We start from the raw sequence: 20,404 nt of genomic DNA, 5'->3' as shown, positions 1-20,404 counted from the left end.
TGAACAAAGGAGCGAGCCGAGCCATTTACTGGGTTTAGAACAGCAAGAAATCGAATAATGAGAAACCCTTGTGAAGACACAAGGATTGAAAGGACGCAGCAGTAACCAGGCTGACCCGGCGGCTGCGGTGGGGTGAAGCCCTGGCTTGCCTGGCTCCACGTAAGGTGGTAGCAGGGCTGGGGAGAGCACGCAGAGTTCATGCCTCCTCATTTAGCGCTTTAATCATTAGACAGGCACTCCCGGCAGCGGGCTCTGTGGGCTGAGCAGGTTAAACTGTAACTGCCCCCCTCGGCGGCCCCCCACCAGGAGCCCCTGCTCGTGTGACCAGGGCAGGACCAGCCTCCCACACGAGTCCCACCAGCCCTCACTGCTGGCTGGCAGGGAGGCAGGGACAGCCCCAACCACAGGCCAGTGTGGGGGGTAGCTGCCCCGCATCCCAGAGATGGTGGGGGTATGGACCAGGACCCTGTCGGATTTTGTCCCATGGAGCTGGGAGAGCTCCCCTATCCCTCCATCCCATGGAGGGATAAGCATCACCTGGCCCCATGGCACTGCTGGGCAAGGTGGACACGAGATGCACCTGGGGCCAGCCCAGGGTCCTAAACCCTGTGCCTTGCCACTGCTAGTGGCCATGGCTGTGTGGTTCAGGGAGGTGCAGGGCCACAGCCATAGCCAGACAGTGAGGTAATCTGCCCCTGACTCCCCTCCTCTCAGACCAAGTCTCTTGGTCTCTTCTACTTGGCTTAAACCCCAAGGCGAAGAGTTGTACATCCTTTCCAAAATTTTTATCGGCATGAATTATGACAACTCTGGATATTCTTATTGTCCATTCGATCCTGTTCTAAAGCCTTAATTCTTGGCCTCCCCTGCTTCCTGTGGTAACGAGCTCCACAGAGTAACTAAACACGGTCTGTGATAGCAACCATGTGATGGGCTTCAGCAGGGCCAGCAGCACTTGGGTGTGCAGGCCCAGTGCCTTTGTGGGTGTGGGTGTGTGTGTGTGCAGAGTGGGGTGCATGAGAGGTGACAGTGCACCCCTGCACACTGATAACCCCAGGGCACAGCCAGGCTGGGGCACTGTGGCCACAGTGCTGGAGCTGTGTCAGAGGGGTCCCCTCAATGCCTGACTGTCAGGGAAAGATGAAGCCCAAATTCCTGCCCCCCACAGTCTGAAGGGGATGGTTGCCCTGCCAGCCCTCTCCCTCTGGATTAGTGGAGTGATGCTGAAGTCCCACAAACCTGGCAAGAAGATGTTTCTAAACAGCTGAGCATCCACAGGTGGTTTTGGGGAAAGTGCACACAAGGCTCTAACTGGGATCTGTCAGAGACAGACGAGCCCCAGCATCCCCTTCTCCTGTGGCTGCTCAGGGGGTACTGGGGTGGAATTGCCCCTCCATGCTGTGCTGCAGCAGAGCCCCTTCCCCAGGCTGGCACCAGAGGAATCCCAGCCAATGCTAAGACTTTACCCCATTCCACTATACATATCCTAATTTATTAATGTAATCTCTCATCTACTTTTTCCTTCCTTGCTTTCTTCCTTCCTTCCTCCCTCCTTGCCTCCCTCCTTTCCATCCTTCCTTCCTTCCTTCTTTCATCTTTTCTCTCTCCCACCCCCTCTTTCTGATCATCTCCCTTTGTAATTTCTTTCTTCACTTGCTCAAACATTCTTACATAATTTCTTTCTTTAAAAGGAAGACAGGCCTCTGGCTGGATCTAGCACTGATGAGGTGAAAGGGCATTATTCTCCTGTTAACCACTGGGATTTACACTGCACAGCAACTTCAGCTAAAGGAGGAAACAAACAATTCCAATGTTACATCCAGCTTTCCCATGGACCATGCAGACAGGTGGGTTCATGCCAGTGGAAAGAGGCAAAGGATGGACGAAGAGGGTTGAGCCTCCTCTCCCCTGCTTGGCCCCACAGGCACCACTGCAGGTGGGCATGAAGGATAGAGCCCCCCAAACCCCAAACCCGAGGTGAGAACCTCTCCCTGTGCTTGCTCGGTGCCTCCCTGCATCACTGCTGGCTTGGGCACTCCCGGCTGCAGGGCCAGCCCCACGCCCTGCTGGGGACACACGGGTGACGCAGCTGCCTGCTGGGGCGGGTGGCACACGCTCTCTGGCCTGGCAGGCGGCAAGGGAAGGAAATGAAATGTGCTGAGACGCCAAGCCGGGAGGGTGCGACCAGTGCTGCCCTGTCACCCTGTCACCCGGGAGCTGAGGAGGGGGGCAGAGGTTGGATGGGGTTGGAAACATCACTGCACAGAGCAGGAGGGTGGGACAGAGATGCTGGGATTGGAGGGCGGCAAATGGAGGATTAGGGCAGCACGCAGGGAGAGTTATATATATGATACAATGTATGTCTGCCAGGCATGTGATTGCTCGTGCCACTGCCTGGACGCAGACGCTGTCCTGGGAGGGATGTCACACCGACTGGGGTTGGTCACTATTTACACCTAGTGAAGCCACAGCACATTTCCTGCTTTTATTTCTGAGTCCCACAAATCTCAGGGACAAGCTGAAGAGTGTCAGCGAGGCTCTGCAGCTCCTGGCTGTGCTGCTCGCACGTCCTCCTGCAAACCAACCTGATGACAATAAAGCCTTTGTATGAAAACCACCGTGTTTCATAGGCTCCAGTGTGCCCTTTGATGACAAATGCCTTTGCTTAATAGTCTTGCCTTTACTGTGTGAGCTGAAGGAACACAAATACAATCCTTAGACACTGTGGCTTCTAAACAAATACATATATATATATAGCACTGGCAATATATGGGCTTACACAAACATCAGCATTAAAACAAAGTGGGCAGAGATGGAAAGTATAATAACCAAAGCACCAGTGCAGTCACAAGATAAAAGGAGGGAAGAGACCACGTGGCAATATATGGTTTTTTTTCTAAGGCACTCGGATGTTGTGTTGAATTGGTGCTCTGCCACCAAACAAAGGAATGCACACGGATACTGATGCTCCCACAGCACAAGCAGCCCTTGACACACTTCAAAGTCTTGTTCATGGAAAAAGTGTGTGTGTGTCTGTATGTATTCACATATGCAAGAAACTAAAGACATATAAAGCAATGAGTTCTAGCTCAGAATCCTGTCATGTACTCTTGCATAGGTAAAATTAAAGACTTAAGAGTTCCCCCATATAATTTAAGTGTAATTGTGTATTTGTTCTGTATTTTCTGTGGTTGACATCCTTAAGTGATGACTCCGAATTTCAGCTTGAGACACTGATTTTCCAGGATGTGCAGAGCACCTACCTGCTAACACTACTTGTGGCATCTGAAGTTATGCCAAATCACTAAATGCTTCGACACATCCTGGGATTGTAATTATACACACCTGCAAAAACCAAAGAAAAACTCCCTAAAAAACCCAAAGCAAAAAACCCCCCCCAAACCAAAAACCCACAAAAACTGAAGACACTATGATTCATGCCCCAAAAAGATTTGCTCACTCTGGGAGGCATTTTTTGCGTATTTCATTCTTGCTTCTGAGCCTTTAGTGTTCATTGAAGCTACATTTTTCTATATTTCCCTCCAGCAATGGGAGCTGGAATTCTTTTTTTTTCTTTTTTCTAAATGTAGATGAGGACCTTCTTTCCATCACAGGGCTTCAGAGGCTGTGTTTGGAAGAAAAAAATGTCATGGAAGATTGTAACCTTGTGTTCGACAGCTTTCAAGATACAGCTTGTATATAATCCCTTTTGTAGTGGCATGAATAACATTGGGCACAGGGATATCTGGAGAGCAAACGAGCTTTTGTGTGGTGCAGCGTGCCCAGATCTGCCTCTTGTGGTTCTTAGTGAGGAGATCAAATCAGGCTTTGGGGGAGACCAGGTCATCCATTGTGTCTGAGTTATGGGAACCTTCCCAAGCACGTGGCACCTAAACCTCTAGGTGTCAGTACTCCTTTTAAAGGCCTGAACTGCAGCTGGTAGATGCTGACAGAGCTCTACTGAAGGCAAGGAAGGAGCTGGCCTTTGGCATCATCTTTGGCTGTTTTGCTCTGTGTATTTTCTTTCATTTCCTCGGCTCTTCCTTGTTGAGAAGGTGTTAGTTAATGGGGTTGGTGCTACAGTGATGATGTACTTCAAGGCACCCGGACAGCAGGGGGCAGGTCAGGTTTGGCTCCAAGTTGGGCAAGAAGCGATGGCCGTGTCACTGTTCCCAAATGATCCATGACACCCTCGCTGCACAGCGCCAGGCGGCAACACACCCCACAGCGGCGCAGCCCAAAGGCCTCTGTCCTGTCTGAACTTGCCCAGATATCATCGTAAGATTGCACACCTAACGAGGAGCATAAGCGATACCGTTGTGCTGAACAAGCCCTCTTACCAGAAAAACAAACCCAGGGAAAGTTGGCGTCATCGTCTCCAACCCCTGTCACTCTTCAGCTGTAAGCAAAGGCAGAAGAAAGCTCTGGGTCAGCGTTAGGCCGGGTGACTTTGCTGCATGGATCTAAGACTGGTTTCCCTGTTAAGTCATGCTCCAGTCTGTCACTGCACACAAAGGAAGCCTCTGGGTCATCCGTGGTAATATTTGTCTGCAGCTCTATAGATAGCTTTGATCTGCTCTTCTGACAGATGAGCATAAACAACTGTGTTACTGCTCTTGTTTTCAGGAGTCATCACTTCATTAACAAAGGGGTCAAATTAAAGCCTCCAACCATAAGGGCGAAGAGCAGCCTTTCACTGCCACCTCAAAGTCATTGCGTCTGGTTTGGGCTACTGGGATAGACTCTAAGGGCTGCCACTGATCCTTACAGTGCATGGAGATGAGGTTCACCACATCTGCAACATCCACCATTTGGCAAAGTGTTCGTTCCTGCAGCTCAGTGCAAAGCCAACAGTCGCTGCCTCTCCCTGGCACACCAGGCTCATGGGTTGGGTGAGCATCCAAACCCCTCCTCAGGTCCAGGAGGAACCATGGGTCAGAAACAGCGAGTGGGTGTTTGAAGACATTAATCCCTGCCCGCCACTCCAGGGATGGCTGTGGAGATGGATTCCCAATGGAAACTGTGAACTTGTGTTACATTTTGCTGACAAATCCCAGTTTTATCATTTCCTCAGGGTTCCCCCAGGGTCTAGTAAGGGATCTGTTTTGAATTCAAGGTGTTGTGTGGCTGCCAAATTAGGAGGAGAGGATCCTTCAGAGGGCACTGGTAGGAAGCACAATCTGTGGTATGCAATATCATTGCAGTGATGGAGGATTTTGAATGCGCAAGGGGAAAGAGTTTCTTTTATCTTCTTTATCTGTCCTCAAGGCAGTGTTTCACATTTCTCATATCACTGGGGCAGGAAAAACAAGCACCTTACAGTATTGTATTAGAAATGATCACAAAGGAGTTTGCAGGAGATAGAGTGGATTGAGCACTTAATTCCCACCATCTCCTCTTGAAGGACCAGCAGCACCACGTGCTTTGGGGGAGCAGTTCTTGTGTTTGCCACTCCTGTTGGATAACTGAGGGCTGTCCACAGTAACCAGAAAACCCCTCATTTGTAACAGTTTTGAATTAAAAAATAAAGAAAATAAAAATGGGTGCTGCTTTCTGAGACACACAGAAAGCTGACAGTTCTGAAAAATTGGGCACTACTGCCTTAAAGCATTTACTGGTTTGTCATCTGAAGAGACAATGAGAGCCATGGAGTAACTACTGCTTAACAGAGTGCTGCAAGTTAGCTGAGCCTTGGCAATTGGCAGGATGCATGCCCTTAGCCCAACACAAATCTAAGTCAAGTGTCAGCTGATCAGTAGCTGCCAGCTACCATTGTCCTCTCCTTCCTTGCTGAGTAGCAGAAAGACCTTGCCATAGTCATACATCATCCTCAGTGGAGATTCTTGGTTTTCCATACAATACGCTGTTGTAGAGCCCCCTTCTATGCAGACAATCAAGATACCAGCATGAATTCCCACTTATTCTAGTTCACTTTACATCTCTGGAGCCCCAAGAGTCTGTAAAAATGCGAGTATTCACCGTGGTAAAGAGGCATCTTGGGAACAGAGCCACGCTCTGCACAAACCCATTAATAGTTTGGTTACTACTTCAGCTGCATTCTGCTAAAAACTGTTTAAACAAAAAATAAATAAATGAAAAAAAATAGTGAGGAGGATATCCTGTACAAGCATCATTCTGCTGGATTTACACACAGGAGAGTAGCTCCCCAAATAAACTCCTTGACAGAGCCAAAATTATAGAGCAGAGGTCACTCAGTACTGTGTCAGATCAGGAGAGAGAGCAGCAATGGAGAAACCCACTGCTGGTACTATACTACCAACAGCTGAACCTCCTTGCCTTTGGTGGGTGTCATGAGCATACAGAATTCCCTGGCTGCTCCTGCCTTGCTACTGCTGAGCTCTGGCTTCCTCTGAAAACAACCTTACACAGTCACCACTTGGTTTGGGAAAACACACCTGAAGCCAAAATATGCTACTTTAGAGCAATGAAAGATATCAGCAAAACTGGCAACAGTTCAAAATATCCTTACAAGGTGCTTTCTCAAACTTTAATGACTACCACCACCACCACCACCCTCATAGTAACTACCAATGCTAAATTAATTAAATCATACACAAATGGCATGAACTGCTGATTGAAGTCACACTGAGACCAAAAAAATGAGATGCGGAAATCAAACTTACCTCCTTCTGCACTTTGTACTCAGTCTCCAAATTCAATGTGCATGTATTACACGTCCTCTAAGCCACTCAGTACCTGATGTAGCATCTTGAAGCTCTTTGCAACTGCAGCCTACAAATGTGTGCAAACATGTGCCCCTTCTGTGACATGTCAGTCAGTCCAGCTGTCAGACAGTCTCAAGTATTTTATACAGGACTTTGTGAAAGATTTGTGTTGCTGCCAGGAATGACCTGGCTCAGAAAGTCAATGTGTTTTGTAGATGATAAGGTAGAACAGAGGAAGAACATCGCTACCTCCACTTTAATGTCAAACCAATCTCCCTCTAAGTCTTTGAATTCCTAACAAACTTCACACAGTCTTCGGTGTCTGATCATAGTTAATGTTCAGCTACGTGGCTGAAGAAACAGAACTCTTCTTTGCTAGGTGAAGATTTTGATTATCACACCCTTTAGAAATAAGTAGAGGCAGTTGAAGCTCAGAGATGTATCACATGGGGAAGTGCCTGCGTGCCCAGGGAGCAAGAGCACAAACAGGAGCAGCCTTCTTGATGTCTAAGCTGTCACTAAGGTGAGGGACAGTTTAAAGAACCACAGTAATGAGAGGCTTGTGACAGAGAACTGGTGGTCTCAGAAGAAGGATGGATGGTAGCTAGGCTTTATGCAATCATTGATTTGAAGAAATCAATTTATCCCACACACTTAATGAAGGAAAGATCTGGCAAAAAAATAGTTACATAAATACATCACTGAAAGTTGCATTATGGACACATTAGGCATGAAGTCATGAAGATTTTCTAATTTCCAGACCTTTGGCATTGCAAACTTAGTATTCTTGAAACACGGTTTCCAGTGTGCAGCTATATATATTTATATATTATCACACAGATGGGCACAGACACACAGAGATACATGTACACATGCACTTCACTGCATTGGGCTACAAGATGATATACTGTTTAAAGCTAAAAGCAGTTTCTATGCATTACATGAGAGGTTAAGAGCGTTCATATATATTCCAAGACTTGTGGTTCCCCAAAATGGTGTGCCCTTACAGAAAATGAAGGGTTTATTCAAGCTGAACAAAAATCTTTCTAGGAGGGGTTTTGAGCTACAGCAGCCACCCATCCTTTTTTAACAATACATAAAGAAACCAAATGGTTATTAACTTGCCTTGTCACAAGGTTTGTGTCCATAGACATTCCTGGAGCTGAATTCCCACTGAAGTAAGTGACAACTTCACACAAATGGGCTGCGGTACCTGGGCCTAAATATTTAACTTCTTAGTCATTCTTCTAGAACAGTTTTAATGTTTGCAGTTGCAAACACTGGGAAAAGCTACTGCTCATGTACTTAAAACCAGATGGATTTAAAGCCCACACCCAGAGAATCACTTGCTGTAACCCCACAGCTACACCCAAGCTGGTCCCAGCTGTTCCATCTACGTTTTATAATACATCAGCAGGATATTCAGAAATGAGGTCCACCAACACAAGGTGTATGGTTCTGTTTGCTTGATAAGCAGATAACTTTATGAGGGTTTTTAAAGACAGTAAAGAAAGAGGACTTTGGCCATTTGCCCAAGATTTCTAAACATCCTGAAGCCCAGTGAGAAGAGTGGCTACTTGAAACCTCAAAGCCCCAGTCTAAAGGTCACTAGTCCTATACAGATCATTAGCACAGGCAATTAGTTTGTAACTACAGTTTTGGGCAATCTTTGGCACAGCTGATGCACCCCTATAGCATTAAGCCACATACACAGGAGGCATCTGTGCAGCACAAGTGCAGCAGATCCTGTCAGAAATAGGAGATCCTAAATATGTTGCTCTTCCCAGTGGATTGCTGATGTGGTTTCAGCTGAGTTTCTCTGACTGGCGTAATTTAGAAAAGCAGGTTTTCCAAAGTCATCCTGACTAGAGTTCTGCAGAAGGTCCATGTTCAATCAGGAGCCTGGGTAACACAGGGCTCAGCACACCCCTAGGAACTTATCTGCAAAAGAAAACATTTTAAATTTCTGTGTGCTTGATCCCAGGGTTGACCATTCTCAGTTTCCACTGCTGCCTTGCCTGTTCTGTGTCACAGTAGCTGCAGTCAACACAGACAATTCTGTTCAGATGCCTTGTGTTTTACTGCACAATGCATAAAATGTAACCTGATAACGCACAAAAGGGATTTGGCATCTTCTCTTTTTAGCGCGAACACTGTTATTGTTATGGGCCATCCAAAATGTGAGTCAGCCTCGGGGATACGGCACTGCAACACAGCAAGAGCCAGCGTGGGCTGCAGCAGCTCAGCTCAGCTCTCCTGCAGATGTGCTGCTCTCCCTGCAGATGTGCTGTCCCTGGCAGTGACTGTGACTCTTGCCCTTTCACTCGTCCTCCTCTTCCAAAAGGACAAGTCACTCAGAAACAGCATTTGTGCCATTTTCAGACTGACAGATACCTTTTCCTAAAGTAATTGGTTAAATTTATGTGGCATGTGGTTTCATTCAGTTGATCTGGACTGTGCTGCAAAAGCCAGGCACACCCTGGCCTGACAGGAATCATGAATCCCCTCCTCAGCCAAAGAGGCTCGAGAGAACATAAACCAGACTGGGAACCAAAAGGCCGATGGACTCTTCCTTAAGCTCCTGAGACCCTTAATCCCCATGTATCCTTTTCCACACATGCCTGATTGAAGCCCAAGTGACTGAAATCCAACAAGCAGAGGGAAAGGAACGTCCAGGCACTGAAATCAGGATGCCTGTTCCTGTTACACATGTAGTCACTTGCACTGAAACAACAAGTCAGGATCTTAAGAGCCTCTGAAATGACAAATCTAGAGACAAGACCAGCAAGAAAGCGCAGAGAAAAAGTGGCAGCACAGACAGACAAAAGGAGAAAGAAACTGAGAGGTTTTGAGAGAGAAATTGGTCAGAAAGTGTCCCAACTTGGGGAGGTCTGCTCTGTCAGGGCTTCAGGATAGCTGCGGAGAATCTGGTGGAGTGTGTTTAGCATGGACATTGTTCTACCAGTGGGACCCAGTGTTGCAATGCTATTCTCTTTAGAACAGTTAAAAAGGCCAGAAAAATGAGATTTTTATAGTGACATTATTCAGGCAATTTCCCATGTCCTCAAAATGCATCTGGAGACTGGATGCTGGGTAGAGCCCATTTCCTTCAGCGTTGCAGAGAGCAAAGCTCATCTTAAGTCATGAAGCTGTGACTCTCCTTTGCTCCTGAGGGATAGGACCCGTGTCCAGGTTTCACTGGGAACATGCTCAGTAGGACAGTCTTGCTGGCCTTTACACAGCAAGGCTTTCCAGGCACATTACTCTGCAAGATGTGATCCCAACATTGACTCAACACTGGATGCACATCTGGAATTCAGTCACTCGTTAGCAACGTTTAGGTCACACTGACTTGGAAAACAGGCAGGAGAGAGACAAAGGGAACAACTGACTGTAAATACAGTTGTTTTATCTCCGCTTACCTGACCTGTGAGGTCCTGGGATACCCAGGACACTCCTATGATTGACAGTCCCTCACCTTCACCTCGCAGGCAGCCCCAGCTGTGTCCATGAGCATCACCAGGCACATGGTGCAGCCAAAACCCCCAGCAGGGTTGTTCCACTGGCCTCAAATGGCACCTCAAGCCTGGTCTCAGGGAACAGCCACTCAGCCACCCGGCCCTCCTACCTGCCCTCCCATCCTGGGCACGCAGGAGAGGACACCGTGCAAGATACACCGAAATGAAGACACAGCACAGAATTTTTAAATAATTTTATAATTTCCTGATGAACTTAGTCTGTGAATAAAAAAAGAAGAAAAAAAAAATGAACAAAGTGTTTATATTATCAAGGCAAAGTTGAATATAACACATTTTCTTTGCAATTTCATTATCCTGTCAGTAACATGACTCCAGCAATAAAACACATACAAGTTGAAGGCAGCGTGCGCACTTGCATCACGGACATCAATGTCTCCCGCTGCTGTTATTTCAAAAAGGAATTCAAGCACGCTAGATCCCGTCCCCAAAGCCTGTCTCCCCCTCCACTAAAGTGCAACACATCTCTTCCAAAGCAAATGAGGGATCCGTGTCTGTGGAGTGGCTGGAGCACCCCACAGAATTTTTTTTTAACTCCACAAACAATTTGTGAACCCCGTGTGCGGCTCTCCTCATTTACCGACCTGGAGGGAAATGGCAATTTACTGTTTTAGTGGGCTTGGAGCAGCATGTTGGGCTAGCACAGAAGTTATTCCCCTGTTCATGGTCCCGTTGGATTCATCCTCCTTCAGCATCTGAACAAATAAAGGCATCTTACACTAAAGCCTCCCCAGATATACTGTAATGTGTGTGTAACTAGGGGCCAAACACAGCCACCCCTGGGCAGGCAGGGAGGACTTGGCCTTGTCCACGGAGAGCTGGGAAGATGGGATAGATCAAAGGAACAACGTCTACTCATAAAAGTTGGCTTCAGATTTGGTTTTGAGTACATCTATTTTTTGCCAGTTTCCAAATGAAAAAAACCAACCTTTTGAACAAAAAAACCCACCAAAGCACCAGGAACCTAAAGCATGGATATCTACTTAAAAGCAAAACCAATTGACTTGATTTTTAAGATCTGAACTAAAAGTGCAAAATGGGGACAAACAGCACATAGTAAGTTTGATATTAAAAATACATTCACTTAATGAAATTCTTTACCCAGTCTCACAGGTAAAGCGACTTGTGTTGGGTTTTTTGTTAACCTCACATGTCAGTTTAACCTCATTTAACCTCCTTTTAAGCAAGGCAAGTCTTTGATGCAGCCAGAGCAGAAGGTGGCTGCTAGTCCTTTCCTGCCCCATAACCTGCTGCAGGTACGTGACCAACACCGGACACAAAGAAATACAACTTCGATAATGGATCTACACAGAACTACCTGCCCCAGCTGATCTGCAGTTGCTTGTGGTCCCTGGTATCAATGGGTGCAATGGAGAAAAAGGAAAATTTGGCCAAAGCATTTGGCCTATTTATCACAGCGGTTCTTATCTTAAGGAACACCCCTGGTGTTGATAACTGTTACTAGAAAAGATTGATTTCCAAAATACTGTTTCATTCTGCCCATTTCTGTCTTACACGTGTACAGTATATACCTGGGAAAGCAGAAATTTATGCAGGGTTTGTAACATTTCCTAAGAGGCCAAGAAGCCTTGGACCTCAAAAGCCTGTGAAAGGCAACTGGTTATAATTATAAGCCCACAAATCCTTTTCCGTACAATCCCGAGAGGAGGAGTCATGGCTTTGTTGCTTCTTTACTTGAATTCCTTTTAATGAAATTTATTTTTATATATTTTTTTTAAAACACATCTTTTTCAGTTCTACTACTATCTTTTTTTTTTTTTTTTTTTCAATCCGACAACAGACACACATTGTTGGTAACTGCCCCAGCCTTAGGACCACACGGACAATATCGACAAGCAGAAAACAAAACAGGAAAAAAACACCCCTGAAAAAGTCAGGAGAGATACTGATGACAAGGTTACAGCACTCACCACACACACTGGAAAAAGTTTTCAGGATTTCTGTGTTTATGCTTTTGACACTAAAAACTTTTGAAACAGTTTTTCCTCTTTTTTTTTTTTTTTTTTTTTTTTTAAAAACAGTCAGCGGACACAGCCATTTTGTTCAGAAGGATCTGCTGTTGCGTAAGGTTCCTTCCATTTATGTGGAAAAAACAATTAAAAACATCATTTCGTTTAAAAACCCCCCCTGACCCTCCTTTTTCCTCACCACTCTGACGAGAGGGGTCAGCAGAGCTGGCCTTGCCAGGCGTGATGCCCCGTGACGCCCCGTGCCTGACCCTCCCACCCTGCCGGCTTCGCTGGGGCAGTGTTAGTTATCCACAGCCTTCTGCGTCCTCTCCGGTTCCCTCTTCCAGTGCGGACGTCGAGCTGAGTGGAGGCTTCCTTTAAATATCAGATGCCTTGATTGTACTGTTTCCCTTTTGCATTTCATTGGAGTCATTTGAGTCATATGTGTTACTTATGTAGTGAAATTTTTGCTTTAAAATGGTATCAGTGCGTGACTCTGGTCCTTTGGAAAGACCCCTTCAGTGGCAACGATTGGCAACTAGTACAGGAGTGGGGACTCAACCCTGTCAACCTTTATCAGACGTAGAAATTTCCCAACAAATTGAGCACTAGCAGCAGAATGGGTGGGAATTACAGGGCAAATGAAAAGAGATGCCCCTTTGGTTCAAAAAGCCAAGGTTATGCCTACAAGATTTATGACATTTATGCTCCCTTGTGCAAATTCCTGGGAGCCCCAAAGTACCAGAAAATTTGCTAGAGAAGGGATATTCCAGCCGTGCAACCAGAAATGGCACACACAGCTTCGTGCATCACGTCGGCCTTTTACCTTCTGTCCCCAGGACTTGGCAAAAACTGGATACTCCAAAGAGGGTTTGGCATTTTATGGAGGGAAAGCTGGTTAAAGGCAGTCAAAATGAGAGAGAATACTAGAAGCTTAGAGCTTCGTTTGGGAGCATGCCAGGCAATTCTTCTTCCAATTGCAAACAGTGCTCATGTCCTCACCCTGCAATTCTAGTGTTGTAATGTCCTTTTAGTGTTTTACATGAGGCTGGATTCAGAGACAAATATGGACTTGGACTCATGGACATCATGAACAAGCATGGTAGCGGTGTCAGCTTTTACACTTTATGTGGGCTTCAGGCTTCAGTTATTTTTTAGCCCAAACCCTGCCAAAATGACCTATTTAATTTTCTACAGACAGCTCCTTGTGTCCTTACGTCTCTCAGTTTCTCTATAAATGACAGACTGGAAGAAAAAAAAGTAATATTAAAGCAATTAAAACTTTCTCAGCTCCCATAGAAAATGGAACTTCATTCAACAGGAGAAGAAAAAGCAAGTTTCCCAAGGGCCCCTGGGAAGGGCCCCTGATTTCCTAGAGCTGCTGCAGTGCAGGACTGCTGTGCTGAAAAACTGTCTGCATCTGCCTGGCTGCTGACACTTGGGTATCAGATCTTAAAAGAGCAGTGGTGGGTTAGGCAACTGGATGAGCATTGCAGTGTATGCACACATGTGGCCATTCTGCCATGTGCCCGACACGCAATCCCACGATGGGTTATGATAATAAAATCCCTTTGTTGCCCTAAGGCCAATGGTGCAGCACTCCACATGAGTGAAAGGAAAAAGCTTGCAGTGGCCACATTCAGCATTAAATTGTGGCCAGCAGCACCTCCCAAATCCCAAAATTCCTCAAGCTATTCTCCACAAGATCTCTGTCGACACAGAATCAGAGAGATTACCTGAAATGGTTCAGTGGAGATCAAGTTGGATCAAGACTGTTCCTAAATGAGATCTGCTCTCTCCCTGAAAGCACTTTGTAGAGGTCTAAGATCAATGTTTAAGATGGGAAGCCCAGAAGATCTAGAAGATAACAGCGGTTAACGAGAAAAATCACAAAGGCCCAACAATCCAGATGGGAGGAACAGCAGGTGTGTGACTGGGAGATAAAGGACCAAATGGCCAGAGTGAAAACTAGCCAGGCTTGACAAATCCTCTCCGGGAAGAGGCCGAGAGATGTGTAAACAGTGAGCTTCACCTGGCTGCCGACGCACGGATCCTGCACACGCTGCCATGACAGCACCGTGCCTTTGGCTGGGGCACTTTGAATCACAGAAACACAGCCACCAACCGAGTAAGAGATGCAGAAGAACCAGCACTTCCCTGTGATGTGTGGACACTGCAGTAAAGCAAGGGAATTGAAATAACAGCCCGAAGTGACCGCCCCTCGTTGTTCCTGTTCTCATCCCCTCCCCCTGTCCCTGCCTGCAGCAGGAACGTTATCAAGGAACATCTCAGTAAGAGGTTTACAAGCAGGAGTCATTTGAACCATCGATAAGAGAAATTCCACAGCTTCTCACAGAGGAAGGATTGTTTTACAGCAGGGAACCAGGGCAGCTGGAGATTTGACCATATAAGTTAATGAGATAGTCAGGAGGGGTGTCGGTGGCCCGATGATGTTTGGCTGATGGCTCTGATGCTTTTACAGGCGGCATTAAATTCCTTGAGTGAGTAATTAGGGGTGATGAAGAAAAAGCAAGAGGAAAGATTTCAAAACAACAGCTCCTATCGAAACGTGCTGACTCAAATAATGGGACTGAAGGGGTGGATCTGGGATGAGGCACGGCTCAGCGGTACGTACAGTCATTGTCTGCACGCCTTCCGGTGTTCCCCCCCATCCACACAGTCAGGTTCCCATTACTCTCCTCAGCCACGACAAAAAAATAAAAAGCTTCAGACACAGGCTGATTTGCAAAGCACTGGCAGTTCAAAACATGGAAGAGGTGTGAATCACCCCTTTCTGGAGACTTACATATTTCTTCCTAGTAGACACCATGGCTATGGATCCAGTACTTTCTGCTGAATCATTACAGTAGAATTAATTGGGATGTGATCTATTTTAAATCAGTTATTTTTCAATAGAGCCTACAGGTATATAAGGTTTCAGTTTTGCCCAATCTTCAGTGCTTGCTTGGAAAAAAATACAGGGTACATCTTTCCTTACTCAAACTTTTGTTGATTTCCTTTCTATTGGAAGTAATCGGTCACTTCTAAAGACAAAAATAAAGAGTGAAAGACCTACAGGGGAGCTGTGCTGTGGATTTGAAAGACATAAGAAATGTAGTCTTCCTGAAAGGGCCTGGAACATTTTCCTTAGCATAACAGTTTAGTGATTAAGCTCAAAATGTAGTAAGTCATATGGAATTAAACTGCAGACTCTGAATTGGAGGTTTACTAAGAGGATTCATAATTAGCTAGTGACTAGAAAACCAAGATTTCTTCCACTGCTGTGTTGATATTTGGTCTCCTTTCACCCTCCCCTTGTTCTCTTAAGTAATATGAGACAGATAAAGGGGAACAACTCCTTTAAGGAGCACATGGGGATGTATTAAAGGGTTCTGTCCTGCAGATGCCCCCAGACACACATAACCACTGGTGGCCAGGAAAAAAATGTGTCTCCCCATTAATGCATAGTCCAAGAATGAACACCCAAGTCCTACTCACAAAATAGATTCTGACTTGGTACCACAATGACAAACTGACCTGGTATTTCAGGTCATATTACCTATCAGCAGGGGCTTTAACGAGTGTCAAAGATGGATGGGAATAAGACTAAGGCCTCTCATATACATATAAGAATTGCACTGGTTTAAGTAAAGCTGTGATTTTACACCTATCTACTCAGCTGGGTGCCAACTCCAGCAGAGATGATCCTCTCATAAGAATGGGTTATTGCTCTGAACTCAAACTCATTCCTTGTCAACCTAAGCTAAACCAAAATAAATTAAATTATAATTATAGTAAGAACTATGTTACTGATTTACCTAACTTAGCTTTAAAATTATACTTTTAAGCTGAATGATGCAATTCTCTCATTTACAAAACCTAAGACTACTTTGATGACAGCTAATGTTCACAAAACTATGGCCTGAAAAATTGGCAGTGGACAAACTGTACAAGTTGAAGCTGGGAGCTGATCTGTTGACCACACCTGCTTGAAGGGAGAGAGCTCTCTATAAAATAAGAACTTAGGAGACACAGGCTTATGATGAGAAACCTCATCTAAATCCCCCCCAAAAATCAACAGATGAAAACAGTTACCTTAACAAATGCCCCACCTAGCACGTCAAAGTCAGACCAGTGAACAACAAAAATCCAAGTTAAGTAAACAGAAAGTACCAGTATGCCTACCTTGTTTCCCAGCTGCTAGATGAAATGACTAACAGGAACAAGTAGGGAAACTTTCCTTTCCTCTCTCTGTTATTTAAGAACATAAAGAACATTGAGACAGGCAGTGAGACCCGAGCTAGCTACCTGATGCTGGCCAGTCATGAGCCATAATCAGAGCACGCTCAGGTTTGGTTTTAGCACTATGAAACTCAGGCTTTCAGCTTTTATGAAAACAAAAAAAAAAAAAAAAGAAAGAAAGAATGAAAAAAGCAACATATGAATGAAAGGCAAGGGCTACCCTTCTGCAACCTTGTGGAGAACTAGAACTGCTTGTGTCCAGTGGATCCCCTCTGCTTTGCTCAGTAGACTTGGAAGAGCTCTGCTTAGCTGTATCCCAAAGTCACCATCAACAAAGTCAACGGGGAATCGGATTCTAAAGCAGAAAGGCAGTGAGAAGATGAATGCAGAAGTGACTAATTAATCATGGGCTGGAAGAACCTAGAGAGCATGTAGTTTTTTAGAGTTGTTGTTTTTTTTTTTTCCTTTTTGCTTTTGTTTTCTTTGTAAAAGGTGCACCAGAAGTTTCAATTCCGTTTTCTGTCTTTCATGCTGCTCTCCGCTCTCATGGCTCCTTGGACTGACTGGGCCTGGCCACTGGTGTGCTGCTCCAGTGGGGCTGGTGGCCGAGGTCATGACGACTCCTCGAGCGTGTTGACGACTTGCTCCAGGATGTCAGGGCAGTGATCTGCTATCTGCTGTAAGATGGCATTGGCAAACTCCTGCAGCTCCGCGCTCTCCTTCTCCCCCTTCTCCAACTCATCATGAAGCTGCAAGAAACACACAGAGGCACGGTCATTCCCTGCTATTCAGTGGGGCCACTGTATCACAGACCTGGCCAGCAGGCTCAGCTCTAAGGTAAAACACCACTTTTAGAAAGGGAGCTGGTAGAGGTGTGACGCTCTGGGCACTTCCAGAATTCACTTTTTCATTCTGTGGGACCAGGTTTGTGACCTTCCCAGTTAAGGCCATGTCCACATGGGAAAACTAACCGCCTTAATTACTCCTGAATACACAGTTCTATGATAAAGATGAGAAAAACTTCCTCTGTGAATGCTTTTCTAAAAGCAACCATATTCCAGAAAGCAATACAGCAGTTTGTTAGTATATTACTTTAAATAATTTGACTTCTGTTCATGAACAACAAGATGTTTCATAGGTCATTACTTCAGGACTATTTCTTATACAAAATCAATGGGAATGTTACATAATTATACAGAATACACTCAGAGTTAACCAGAATTCTAATTTTTCTGTGGAATTACTAATTTTCAGAGACTGTCTGTCCTAACTCAGTCATAAGATGACTACACACAATTGCAGTGGAACATACACAATTTTTGTTTACTAACTCTGCATTTCCTGTTGGATCGTTCATTTTCAGATCATTTGGCTCATAACAGGACATGAAATTTTAAACTTTATATTATTCGCTCAGCCCACAGTTTATAAACAGTTTCCCCAACAAGTGGTGTTACAAACCATGTCACACAACATACTGGAATATATGCAAACACAGCTTTTAGCTCTGAGCCTGATGCCATTGCCAGAATTAGGGGCCCACAGAGACTTAATAAAGAGCAGGAAACATCTGCCTTCAGCAACCTGTTTATCTGCCCAGCAATTGATAAAGTCCATGCTGGCCTGTGAACTGCGTAAAACCCCAAGTAATGCCGTAATTTGTGCAAGCATTTAAGGGATTACTGTACTCACAGTGGTCTAAGGATCTAGGAACAAGGAGAACAGCACCTCTTACCAGACCAGATGATAAGGATAGATAGATAGATTGGATAAACCTCCAAGCAGACAGCTCTTTCATTACTATATATCAAAAATCCTTTATTTTTTCAGTCATATGATTTTCTTCTAACAAAGTATATTCCCTATGAATATATGACAAACATATATATTAGAAGGTATATACACTTAGGCAGATTCTGAAGTTTATTCCAAGCTTCTGCATCCAAAGTTCTTTGTCATTTTGAGCAGCTGTAACCAACTACCTTATCTTATTTGAACCTTCTTTTAATTTTTTTTCCCTTTAATATAACCTGTCAGTTCTGCAACATTTCTCATTCCTAACTGATTAATATTTGTATTGGAACTCTACTGTGTTAATATATGACAAAGAAAGAATGTCAAACTGGCAGTTTTCATGCCTTAAAGGATAACTGTTCATCAGTATACACATTTCTTGATCTGTGTTTTGCACTTCTGTTACACTGCTCAATGTAGGTTTTAAAAGGACAGAACTATCAGGCAGCAGCTCAACAGGGATCATTTTACCACTGTAAGAGCACAATGTAGTGGCAAAGGTCAGATTTCTACAATTAAAATTCTAACCAGATACAACAGTACATCTCTGTTTAGTGATGGTATCAAGCAAAGCACAGGGAGATTGTTTCTGCAAGAAATACTGCATAAAAACAAACAGCCTAAGAACGACTACAGAATAAACATAAACGCTTTTTAAGGAAGTTATGGTACAGACTTCTATAGACAAAAGTGCGAGAAAGGAAATTAAAAGGGTGAGCCTGCTACACTGTTCCCTTTACTAGGCAGGGTAGCATATAGTAAATTATTTGGGCTTTGCGTGCTGAATGTTGGTTTAATGTGTTCTTATGTGCTTTGTTCCTACTGGCTGCAGTACTCACAGCGCAGCCATATGAACCCGAGAGGGGCTCCTGCCAAGAATCACAATGCAAGAGCAACCTGATCCTGCTCTGTGGAGTGACATGAGCCGGGGAAGTGGGGAAAACGAGAGGGAGGGGAGCACTCCGGGCTCTGTAAGGGCTCCCGGGGGAGAAGGGGGGGAATTCGGCAGTAACCCATAATGGTTCAGAAATGGCACGCTGTGGATAGGTGATTAGCCTGGTTCCAACAGCCTGGCAGAGTTATTAGTCAGAAATTTGCAATGGATGGATAAGCCTAGGAGAGGTCCAGTCAGCAAGCAGGATTGAAAGAGTCAGAAAAGCCAGCTAGGAGCAGTGTTGGATATTAAAAGCCAGGAGACTGGGATTCAGGGACTACCTCTGAGTTTCGGGTTGCTCAGACTAGTGAAATCCCAGCAATCCAGGCAGCCTGCAAACCACCTCACTGCTGGTGAGTTCATGGGAATGGTTTGAGCCTTCAACTCTTGTGGCTTCCTGGGCCAGGGCAAAGATTTCACAGTGCCATTCATCAGAAGGGTGGGAGGCCATGGAGGCTGGGAGAGAGGAGGCAATGGGAGAAGCAGCCTACAGTGTAATTCTTCTTTTCTTATCTGGCACCTGCAAGGGTCCTGAGCTCTCGGCCTGCAGGAGGAGAACCAGGAGAGGGCAGTGTTAGCAGGGAAAGCAGAGGTCCTGCACCATCACCACCTGCCCAGCCAGCATCCCTCCTCCTGGCCTTTCAGCCAAATGCTCCAGGTGAAGCGCCAGGAAAGGACAAAACAATTAAATTAATCAAATATAAAAGCACCTCTAAGAGATTAAGCTCCGAAACTGAAAGGAGGTTGGTGAACAAGGAAGAATCCTGCAGGATGTTGTCTTCAGCAGGGCAGTACTTCAATGTCAGTGAAATCTTGGTCTCTTGCTGTACTGGTCAGCACTTCTGTATTTATAAGATGCCTTATAAAATCAAGATAAGCCCAACAAAATAAGCCCATGCCAAAGCTAATAAATCAAATGCAATCAAACAAAAGCAACCGACTTAGAGGAAGAAAATACTTCCAAGAAATGAGTTTTTGACCATCAAGAGCCCAAAAGGAGATGGTTCTGAATGCTGAAGGCCAGCAACAATACTTTGCAAATTAGCACAGACAGAAAGTCTACACAGCTGGCTGGCAGATGTCTGTGATGAAACGTCCTGGAAAAAAGTAGCAATGATAGCCTTGAGTTGAGTTTGCTAGCTTCAGAACATCTAGGTTTAATAATGTGATTTCTGCTTCAACAAAGACATCTTAATTGACTATATGGCTGGTGGCAGCATTTCTAGATCCTATATGTCATCT

The 20,404-nt window shown here is 45.2% G+C and overlaps 1 protein-coding gene across 12 annotated transcripts in view; it reads right to left on the bottom strand.

Annotated features, from left to right (window-relative positions):
* Nucleotides 1-11,937: 11,937 nt before the first annotated feature.
* The window catches only part of ERC1 (ELKS/RAB6-interacting/CAST family member 1), a 289,340-nt gene continuing 280,873 nt past the window's right edge, over nucleotides 11,938-20,404 (bottom strand). For all 12 annotated transcript variants that reach the window (XR_004357059.1, XR_004357060.1, XR_004357061.1 and 9 more), the window contains one exon: nucleotides 11,938-17,183. Coding sequence is in view for 9 of the 12 variants with exons in the window: in XM_032687654.1 (XP_032543545.1) it covers nucleotides 17,046-17,183 (138 nt within the window). In the remaining 3 variants the exon portion in view is untranslated. The remainder of the gene's footprint in view (nucleotides 17,184-20,404) is intronic.

Source organism: Chiroxiphia lanceolata, chromosome 5 (genome assembly GCF_009829145.1).
Source record: "Chiroxiphia lanceolata isolate bChiLan1 chromosome 5, bChiLan1.pri, whole genome shotgun sequence".
Lineage (NCBI taxonomy): Eukaryota > Metazoa > Chordata > Aves > Passeriformes > Pipridae > Chiroxiphia > Chiroxiphia lanceolata.
The sequence above is the reverse complement of the archived record's forward strand: the minus strand, read 5'-3'. Positions and strand labels throughout refer to the sequence as shown.